At 36.6% G+C, this 11676-nt stretch overlaps 1 protein-coding gene across 2 annotated transcripts; it reads right to left on the bottom strand.

Annotated features, from left to right (window-relative positions):
• Nucleotides 1–2367: 2367 nt before the first annotated feature.
• LOC103439392 (cytochrome b5-like) lies at nt 2368–4988 on the bottom strand. 2 transcript variants are annotated; one of them, XM_008377961.4, is made up of 4 exons: nt 4627–4988; nt 4386–4480; nt 2923–2989; nt 2368–2799 (listed from the first exon to the last, which is right to left on the bottom strand). In XM_008377961.4, the coding sequence occupies exons 2-4, from the start codon at nt 4470–4472 to the stop codon at nt 2552–2554; spliced, it is 402 nt and encodes a 133-aa protein (XP_008376183.2). In that variant the 5' UTR covers nt 4473–4480; nt 4627–4988; the 3' UTR covers nt 2368–2551. The 2 variants fall into 2 exon arrangements, with proteins under 2 accessions (XP_008376183.2, XP_008376184.2); XM_008377962.4 differs by having other exon boundaries at nt 4386–4486; nt 4627–4865.
• Between the last annotated feature and the right edge of the window lie 6688 nt (nt 4989–11676).

Genomic DNA, 11676 nt, shown 5'->3' with positions numbered 1-11676 from the left:
ATTATGTCATCGGATCGATGTTTTTATCAAATATAATCATTCAGTTATGCTTTAGATTGAGGCTATGAATAAACAATTAAATAATAAAAGCACCAGTTGACTCTCTTCCTTATCTTCTCTCTCTAAAATACCCCTGAATTTGAAAGCTTTCAACCGTCGGCCCCTTTCTCATGTTTGAGGTCGGCGTCAACCTTTCTCCTACCTTCTCCTAGCCCTCTCCCCTTCACCTCATGCATTTCCTTCATCTGTCGCCCTCTGCACCTCCCTCTCCTTCTCGCAGCCCACATGCCTTCTTCCTCTCCGCCTCCATCTACACCTTTTCATCCTTCACGCCTCCGGCGCAATTCTTCTTTCTTTTCTCTCATTTTCACCGATCTGATGATGCCCAACGCCTCCTTCTCATTCTCACCTTTTTTGCATACAACCCTCAAACATTTGTTGGAGTTATTCGCGACCTTGTTCTTGCGATGGCTTTTATGGCTCCGGCACTAGGTTTCTACGTTTGTCGTCTTTGTGGCAGATTTGCATCAGTCGCTAATGGTTTGTGTTGTGGTTTAGGGTTTAGGGTTTGTGAATCTGCACAGATTTATCTCCAAATCAAGAGATTGGTCATTGAAGAAATGTACCCGTCTGGCACTGTGGACGTGTTTGTTCGGATCAACGAAATTCTCTATCACTTCTGTAAAAAAAAAAATAGATTGAGGCTATGAATTCGTTTTTAGTCCTTTTTTCCTAGGTTGCACGGACACTCCAAAACTCCAAAGTGTTAGAGTATCGGACGCTCCGACATGCCTTAGACACGGCTTGCACATAGTTAACGACTTAGACACACGGTCAAAACATGGTTTGAACATGGTCAAGACACGGCAAGGGTCTTTTTGTAAATTTAGAAAACATTTTGGGGGCATTTAGAAATATTGGAACTAAAACCTAAAAAGGAGTCTCCACCTCAACCTAACTTTAGTCCTCTCTCTCTCTAATCTGGCGTCTCTTCAGCTCCTTAGCCACTTGGTTCCACATCCTATGCGCAGCATCTAACAACTAGTTGATTGGGCATTGCAGCAGCGCGGGATAGGACTTCTCCTCGACTCCAAAATTTACAGGTATGCATTGCATATTTTGATTAGATTTTGTGTATTTTGAATTTTTGATTGGCTATTATCTATTGCAAAGAAAATAGATGTTGGTTAATTTGATGTATTATTTTTAAATATGTAATATTTATTATATTTCAATTGTCATGTTCAGCTTTGTTCCTATCCTTCTTTTTTGAGATTTGTCGTGTCGCCGTATTTGTGTTTGTGTTCGTATCCATTTTTTTTTTTTTTAGATTTACCATGTTGCCGTACTCCTGGACTACAACAATATTCTATTTGAAAAAACAATGAGATACTTACAAAGATATTTTTCCAACGGTTTAACAAATCCCCGACAAAATTGACTACCCCACCACAATGAAGTTAGGCGCAAATATACATGTCATACTCATTACAAAGACATATCGACATTGAACAAAAAGGTTTCCCAACCAAGGTAATATAACTGCTACCAGACCTTAATTTTTAAGAATAATTAGTATCATCCACAGCGAGCCCTGGAGAAAATATTTTTTCTGAAAAACAAAAATTAAACACCTTTCTTTTTTATTTACTAACCACACCAATGTGCAGTGCCACGGTCAAAGTTAATGGCATGCTGTGGAAACTTATTTGAACAAAACTTGCCCATCCCACTGTAAATATGACAGATGGGAAACGAATGAGCTTCAGCTGTAGTTAATACTGTGGTTAATGTGCGTATCTGAGAACTCGGATCAGTAAAGTCATAGAGTAAGGATATGAGGTCCTTAATCAAGATCCAAGAATAATCCGCATTGAAATTTTGAAATAGCTTACACATAATTGTCAATGTGAATGAGTGAATGGTGTTCTTCATTCCACACAAGTCAAATCTTCAGTTTCTAGTCTTAGGTGTTTCCATGCGGTTGCCAAGATCACACATGAAACGCAAAAGAGTTTTTAGATTGGAATAAATATTGGATCCATCAAACAATTCTATTGCAACTACGATCTTCATTTTTATAAGTTGTTACTTAACTTTCTGCAGGTATAGCTCATCTGCATCGCGTACTAGAAACTGCCAGTCATCCGCAGAGTACCACATGGCCGTGTTCCAGTTCCACACAATAACTTTTCCTCTTATGGGTTACAAATGGGGAAAAGATATTTTGCCAAGTCTTTTCTGCTATTCAAAGACTAAATCATGAACACAAAAGCAGTAATGGCGAATATTATCCCATCAATCGAACTCACTGAACCAGCTAAATTGCAGGTGAAGAAGCAAATATTTTGAAAGAAATCATTGCAATGGGATGAAACAATGCTTCGCCAACTCAATAAATTCCAAGCGCATACAAATACGATATGTAAAAAGGTAGTACATCATTTTCAAAAATGCAAAGTAGTAACTGAAATTCTGTTATTACGTTATTCTGACTTGAGTGATAGACTATCGGTCTGAAGAAAGTTCATACGCATGGAGGATAATTAGACTACTTTTTATTGTAGTATTGCAGAGCAAATGCAGCTCCCATGATCAACAAGGGCAGCAGAAACTGTAAAAGTTTTACCAAAAGTCCAGAAGATTGTTCAGATTGAGCAGCTGCTTGAGCAGGAAGCTTGTAATTTGGCTGTGCCGGTATGGTGGACGTGTCAACCTTGCCTACGTAGTATTTTTCCATCTGCTCCCTCGCGGAATCACTGTGGCCGACATCATTAAAGTCATCTGTTGCATCTTTTTCTGCAAGATGTTCAAACAAAGTTCTAATTACCACACATAAACGTTCGCATACTCTTAACTAGTAAAGAAAAAACAGTCGGAAACATAAAAGATAAATTGTCTAGCTGAAGTCTACAATCTTACCGACTGCTAATAGCAAGACTTCATCGCCTCCAGGGTGTTCCTCCAAGAAAGGGGTCACATCATAAACCTGTGGTAAGTTGTTCAAAATATACTAGATGGTTAGTGAAGCCGGTAAATTTTATGCGAGTAGATGAGGTTAAAAGTAAAAAGGTGAACTATCTAAGTTACCAGACGGAAGAATTCACTAAAATATCTGTTGTTTTGTGTATGATCAACCTACCAACAAAGAGAAGGACCTCATAGCTAGGAACCAAATAAAAAAGCGTATGTAGGTCAGTATATTCCCTGCTGAAAGCAAGTGTCCTTATCCTTAGAACCCCCTCCTTGTGGAACAAATATAAGAGTACAGAAATTGAACAGTGAGGAGGCCCAGCTAATTCTTTCCTGACCAATGACCAAAAATTTCTTTATAAAACTGTTTAGTTCAACAGCAGCTGGGAAGGGGCAGCAGCTGATCTTAAATGTTCCCATTTGCATACCCATTTGAACAAGATCAGCTGATGCTCCTGCCCAGTTCGGCGTGTTCAAGTTTCACATACTGTTTTTTCATCATTCTGCAGTCCTGAAAGTTGCCTATATAGTGCTACAATTGTTTCACATACCACCAGAGATTACATTTGTTTTCTCTGATTAGCAAGTTAAGAGTTATTCCAAACAAAAAACAACTTTCTTTACGCCTCAAGTCCAACTACTCGCCATGTTACCTATCTAACTACACACAATAACAATTAACAACCAAATCGCTCATCTTACATTTGCCTTTTACAATTCCATTTCCAGTCTGACACATAAAAAAAATCCCTTAATCGGGCAGTTATACTATCACATACTTAATCATCACTACCTTAAGACCAGCAAGTATAGAGCGACACCAATGAACTATCTTGAGCATTTTTCAAAAAGCTTAGCACTCATAGGTGAAAGAAATTAATTTATTGTCTTGCCTTGAACGTGTTTACCACATACAACGCAATTCCTCGTTGGTACTAACTAGTACCATACGCATTTTCCTCTATCCCATCCTATTCATTTTTTCAGTGATTAGATTCTGATAACATCAAAAAAACAGACACACCAACTACACAGAAAACACACTGTGCAATTCAGTCCTTCACACAACAATACCATGTAACTAGTAACTACCATATTGATTTTTGCAATAATTAACATATTAGTATGTACCCTTTTTCCTTTTTATTGCTTGAATTCTCCTTTATACTTTCAATTAGATCTGTAAACCTTCATCCATTCAGTGCAGATAATGCAAAAGTAACTCTAATAATTAAAACACATAACAAAAAGGGTGGCAGCAAAAGTCTTTGCGTTTAACCAAAAGGTGAATCTCAAATCACAAATCAACCCAGAAACTGAAACAATTCCAGATACAAGGACAGATTTACACACAAAAACAATACAAGGACAATCAAAAAGGAATTTTTTTTAATAAAAACCACAAATCTGACCTTTCCAGAGATTATGATCCAACAATCTTTCTTGTGGTTGTGCTTTGCCACCTCATCGTATTGAAAAAGTTGAGATTTTGAACCCATTCCTGCAGCTGCCTCTGTTCATCCCAAAGTAAACCCCATCACCACCAAACCAAAAAATAAAAAACCCCAACAAAAACCAAGCAATATAACACCAAATAAAAACACATAGATTGGATCCATAGACAAACTAAAAAGGTTGAGTAAATCCACTTACAGAGAACAGAAGAAGAAGGTGAAGGGGTTGAAGCACAGCTCCTCCTCTGAGTAGTAAGAAGTCTTAGCTGTACTTGAAATGCAGACCTTGTGGCTGGCACACACACGCTCTATATACTTTGGGTGGAGCGAGAACCCAGATCCATACTTGGTATTTAATTGACCACCGACTAAAGATCCTTAACTTACTCTATTTGCCCTATATGTTATTGCTCTTGTCAAAGTTTTACACCCTCTCCAGTTTGGTCCAGCTTGGTTGGCTCCTATCTTTTAGAAACGTTTTTAATAATTTTTCATTTTTTAAAGAATTTTCATATCATTTTCCCAAAATACTCACCAACTTTAGCAATGCTACTGAATTATGGATTTTGTTCTATTTTTTCCTATACACTTAATTTGGTTACGTACCTCTTAAACTTTCAATTTTTCGTAATTTCATACAATCCATTAGTTTTGTAAATGTATTTTGTCAAAAATGGAAAATTGTGAAATTAAAATTTTATAAGGTAAAGTAGAACAATGACCAAATTTCAAGAGCACTACAAAAATATTTCGTAAAGTTATTTAGTTGTTTGACAAAAAAAAATATTATTCAACCGTTTTTTTCCTTAGTAAATATAATTTTATTTCTCTTAACGATAGAGTTCTCGTTCACTCGGATACCTAATTATTAAAATTTAAAATGTTGCAATTTTGTGTCTGTTACTTTCTCTACTATAATCAAATACAAAAATTATATTAAATACATGTAAATATTATAGCCGAATCTTCAAATATAATATGAAAATATGGTCTCCTCCATTATTATATTGTTTTTTTTTATGAAACTTGTGTTTATGTATAAGAATCTAATTTCAATTTAGTTAACTAGCGTGGTTGATGGCATTATAATTTGGTGGGAAAGACAATAATGTTTATATGAACTCAATCAAATATATAATAGAAAGTAAAACGAACTTGACATTGATATAGCAACCATAGAACAACCCAATTATTTGAATTCCCACCATTTAGCAAACAATTTAATAATTTAAAATATGTATCATCCGGAGCAGCTTATTATCTTTCTTTGTATCAAAGTGCAAGTTTCCTTAAATTGATTCAACATTTTATTTCGTAAAGTTTTGCTTTCTTTGATTTCCTTATAATTTGATTCATTTGAACCAAAAGTCCACCTTCGTACCACTTGCTTGTCCCATAGGGCCACCCCCCTCCATAGTCAATAACTTATAGATTTAGGCAATGGCTTCATAGAGTGATACCATCTTGTGCATCAAAACACAAAAAGCAAAATTTGAGATTTAACCAAATTTTGTTTAGTTTAATCTAAATCATTCATTCGTAAAAATAATGTGGGAGGGAGAATAGTCATGGTTCTTAAATGTGAGCAAAAGCTAATGTCAAGGACCCCCTACTTTCACTTGTTTCGGATTAAATCATTGACCACCTCTTCGTTAATTGGTTTGATTCAGTGGGTCCCCTGCCATGCAAATGAACATGAAGCCTCCATAAATTACATACTAGGTTTGGCCCTTGGGTTTGGAGGGTAGTTATGTAATAGAGGTGGGAAAAATACGCAAAATAACAGGAAAAATCAGATTAATTGAGAAAATTTGATGAAACTCAAATCGACATTCAAACAAAATCAGCTTGGATCAGTTCGGTGGTTGGTTTTTATTCTTAAGAATTCCATCTTTTTTTAACAAGAATCAATAGTGATTTCCATTACTAAACCATAACAGTTACAAGGGTTGCCACATAGGTAGATTCTCTAGTGACCAAATCTTTGATCTGGAGGAAATTCCCATAAACAAACATTAGTACTAATCCCTTACTTAGCTACCACAAGCGCACACATTGGCACAAGCATCGGCAGTACAAATATGCCACAAAGACGGCAGACGCAACAAACCTATACCAGAGCATACGTAATGTCACCATAACACAAGCGAGACCACATCAAACCATTGTTAACAAGCGAGGCCAGATCACTCGCTAAGTGAGACATTATCCGCTAGATGGGGTTCCAACAAACTTAAGACTAATTTGAGAAATGAAATCCTTCGGTTAGCTCCATTGAATGCTTGGCACTCAGGCCACGGTGACTTGCAACCTCCGTTCAAGTGGAATCCATCACTGCATGAGTTAGGAGAATCAGTAGATCCACCAATACCGAAACTCAAGGTGGTGGAACCGCCACGTCTAAATGCCCACGGCATCGGAATCAACAAATTTCGGCTAAGACAGGGCAACCCATCCGTCAAGTCTAGTCACAAAAGGCGGTCATCAGCCAGATCTGAGGCCTCATGGCAGCAGAGTAGCCATGTCAGAACACCTAATACGGCAGACTTAACCAATCTCATCTCCTAGGGTGGCGTGAACGCTAGATCCCAATGCCCGGGGTGGCGTGAACTACATCCTAATGTCCAGGGCTGTGTGACCATCAAATCCTGCCCTCAACGCAGCGTGGCTGTCAAATCTAACAGTACGAGGTGGCGCAACCACATATACATGTCAAGGAATTGTCGGCATAACCCATACTGAACACAAAATAGGCGGAATTCAACAGCCGATGCAAGAGCTAGATCATTTACCCAGGGCAGCACGTCCGTCAAAATTAGTGCTCCAAGTTAACTATCAGATCTGGATACACGAAGCAGCCACCAAAATTAGGGATGGGCAAATACCCATCGATTATAGGTAACCGCGGTTACTCACTCATTTAAATTTTACGGTTACGGTTATGGGTAACCGTTTAGATAAATAAACGGTTATGGGTATAACCGTTTACCCACGAAATTTAAATGATGGTTATGGATATTAACCACGGTTATAATCGGGTAACCGTTTACCCGTTTATTTTATATATGTAAAATTAACACAAACCATGTTCCCTATCGGAAAAAACTTAGATCAATGCTATTGACTATAGTGCATGGTTTCTGTAGCTAATATAATATAGTTTTCCTTAACCAATTTAAATTTTATGGTCCATTATATATATTATGTTAATACTTTACATTCCGAGTTAAATAACTCAATTTTAACAGTTTTTGTAACCCAACAATACTTAGTAAATTTTATATTACCTTCATTGATAAGAGTTAAAAATATCGTCCATAAACTATTATTTCAATTATTAGAATGGTATAAGGACTTAAAAAATTAAAATGTGGAAATGTATGATGAATGTACCTATAATGGTGTTTAATTGTCAGAAAAAAAAATTATAACAAATTTTTCTTTTTTAATTTTCAAGTTGTTAAAAAAACACATAGACAGGTGAAAATGAGTAAATGGTAAAAAAGAAAGGATAAATAGGTTAAAAAATGATAAATGGGTAAACGGTTATTAAACGGTTACGGTTAAATGGGTACGCGGTTATGGGTATGGTTAACCGTTTATAAACGGTTATGGGTATGGGTATAACCGTTTAGGCAATTACCCAACGGGTAAACGGTTATGCGGGTATAAGAATAAACGGTTATGGATAAATAATCGTGGTTACCCGCCCACCATAACCGTTGCCCATCCCTAATCACAATGTTGAGCAAACGATGAATCTGACCTACCAATAGCTAATGAAAGCTGCTCACAAAATGGTGGGGGAGAATGAGAGTGAGATTGGGAGAAAATTGAAATAAAATAAAATAAAATGAAGATAGCAGAAGATGGAGAGGGCTATGAAAAGGGTGGGAGATGTAAATGGGTGATTAGAGAGAGTTAGACAAAGGGATGGTTGGATAAAGGGGGAGGAAAGTAGGGAGACTACTAGGTGGGAGGGAGAGAACGAGGAAGAAAAAAAAAAGGTGGGGTGAGAGGATGATAGAGGGGAGGCAGGGGGGTCTACTACTGACCCCAGGCTAGAGTAAGGGCTAGTAGAAGTAAAATTTTAGATTTGGGATTTTCTTTGGGAGAAAGAGAGGGAGAAAGATTATCGGGAGAGAAGAAAGAAAAAAAAACTAAGAGTAATTAGAATTCTCTACATTTTTTTCAACTTGTTCAGAGTAAACATCCGTTGCTTTAAAATTTTGCTTAAGATGCTTTGATCAATTGTCAACTTAGCATTTTTCTATTAGGTAATATATATCCATTTAAACTAGCCAACAATTAATTTCCTACAATCTAGGAATTTTAGATTCGTGACTTTTTCTATTAAAAATATTAGGGTTAAACTCTATTTACTACCCTCATGTTTCTTGGTTTTTAACATTGAGTACATGAAGTTTTTTTCGTCACAGAGTCATACCTAAAGTGTTAATTTTGGGACAGTCTCATACATCGGTTAGTCTGCCTATTAAGTCTTCCGTTAACTAATAATGTGGCGCCCACGTGGATAATGAATGGGCACCACATGTCATTAAAAAATTTAAACTATTAAAATAATTAATTAATAAAAGTAAAAACAAAAAAAATTTCGAAGATCCCCTTAGTCTTCCCCACCTCGATCCCCTTCCCTTCTCCCTCCGCACCTCTGCACATTTGCTCTTACCCTCACTCTCCACTCTCTCTCTCACTCTCCGCTCTTACTCCCTAGATCCCCAAATCCCTCTGCACATCCATCATTCTCCAGATCCCCTTTGTCTTCCCCACCCCAAGCGACTTGTTGTGACACGTGCGACGGTAGAAACCTTTATGTGGAAGAGAGGGTCGTCGTGCTTCCATCCGAGGACGAGGGACTTGTCGGGTTCCTGGAGCTCGACGAAGTGAAGCGCGTGGGAGTTGAGGATGGTGCAGACGGCATTGAGTTCTTGGATGGTGAGGGGGTTGAGATGGTGGTAGGGGGTGTCGGAGCTATGGTTTTTTAGGCGGGGCGTTGGGATAGAGGGTTTGGATTGGATGCGATTTTTGGAGAGCACCAGGCGGAGTTTGTTGTGCAATCGAGGAGGTCGGAGACGTACGAGCGGCACGTAACGGAGGTGGGACCAAGTGAAGAGGAGGACTAGGCCTATGCAGAGAGAAAGGGAGAAAAAAAATGCAAGAATCTCCGATCTTCCATGGATTCTGTGTTTCAGAGTTTGAGTTTGAGGGAGGGGGAAGGATGGATGTGCAGAGGTGCAAAGGGAGAAGGGAAGGGAGTCGGGGTGGGGAAAACAAAGGGGATTTGGGGAATTTGTTATTTTTTTAATACTTTTATTTAATTAATTATTTTAATAGTTTAATTTTTTTTTTAATTTTTTTAATGACATGTGGAACCTAGTCATTGTCCACATGGGCACCACGTCATCCGTTAACAGAAAATTTAACAGTCAGACTAACAGATGTATGAAATTGTCCCAAAATTAACACTTTAAGTATGACTCTAAGACGAAAAAAACTTCATGTACTAAATATTGAAAACCACGAAACATGAGGGTAGTAAACAAAGTTTAACCCAAAATATTAATTTAACTAATTCTTCAGTATCACTAAAAAAAGAAATAACTTTTAATTTCTGTTATTATATTTATTTAGTCTCTCATTCTTCATTAAAAAAGGTCATCAATACTTTCATAAGAAAACTTCATTAATTTGTTAAAATTTTGAGTATAGTTATATATTGGTAATGTATCAAGAAACAAAGTGTACCAAAAATCTAAATGTACCATACAACCAATGTACCCATATTATAGGTAATCAAACATACCAATATAATCAAATGATTATACAATTAAACGTATCTCTAGTAAAATTGTAGGAAAAAAGTTTAATCAAATTCTAAAAAGAAACAAATATTTAATTAACGAAATTGAAATGAGGCACCTATATCAAAACCCCGAAACAAATAAAGTTAAAAATTCATTCCAAAGTAAACTAAACTAAATGCTTTTAGTAACTTTTATTTTGGGAGAAATTAGGTTCTTATCCCTATTTCTTCTATTGCATTGATTAAAACCATATTTCTTTTTACCTTTTTATCAAGGTCTCTAGCTTTTAATGAATGTTATTATTTCAGTTATAAATTATTTATATATCAACATAATTAAACTTTATTTTTAATATATATTCATTTAGTGTTAGAAACATTACATTTGGTATATTTATATTTGATACATCCCGACCCGGATTGTCCACTATAGAGTTGTGTTGGCTGACACCTGGAAGGTGACGAAACCATAAAGTATAGTGATATGGAATATGTGAATAAATTTAAACCTAAAAGTGCCTAAATACGAGAGTGCACTGTGAGCGGAAATGAACTCATTTCACACGTGACGTCAGAGCATAAGTAAAGTACAGTAGAATGGATTGAAAATCATACCATCGAAGGTAATCTCCAATACCAAGATTTGCCACGAATCATCATCGATACGAAAACTCTGTTACTAGAACCTGGAGGGATAAAAAAAAACAAGAGTGAATGGGCCTGAAAATAATGCTTTAATAAAGACCTTCTAAACGTTATAATCCCTCGCCGTAATATATGTATAGTTTCCAGGAAATCATACTACGTATAAGTATGAAATCAAATGTAAATCAACAGTAAATCCAAAAATATTCCAAATCATTACATACCGGCAGCAGCATAAAAAATCAGGTTCTCATCAATCTATGATAACACACGATTCGGAGTTGCCTAACGCAACTTGTACGACTCATAAATCAATCTATGATAACACATGAGTCGGAGTTGTCTAATGCAACCTGTACGACTCATAGGCAACCTGTACAACAGTGTCGGAGTTGCCTATTACAACATGCACGACAATGTCGGAGTTGCCTAGTATTGCAACCCATACGATAGTGTCGGAGTTGCCTATTATTGCAACCTGTACGACAGTGTTGGAGTTGCATAAAACACAAATATAGTCATGCCATAACTCAATCATTTCATATAACACCATAAACTCACTTGAACTTACCTGAACGTCTCGCGTTCACCTTAGCACTTCAAAGCATTCACAACAATTATATATAGGTATTATGCATATGGATATGCCATGACGCAATCTAAAACTCAACCATATCATAGTATTTTAGAATATATAAATATATATATATATATATAACATGGCATAAAATGCATAAATCAATTTAAAAACATTTGTGGAACTATTAGTTATATATATAC

The sequence above is a fragment of the Malus domestica genome, chromosome 07 (genome assembly GCF_042453785.1).
Source record: "Malus domestica chromosome 07, GDT2T_hap1".
Lineage (NCBI taxonomy): Eukaryota > Viridiplantae > Streptophyta > Magnoliopsida > Rosales > Rosaceae > Malus > Malus domestica.
This window is presented reverse-complemented; position numbering and strand designations above follow the sequence as displayed.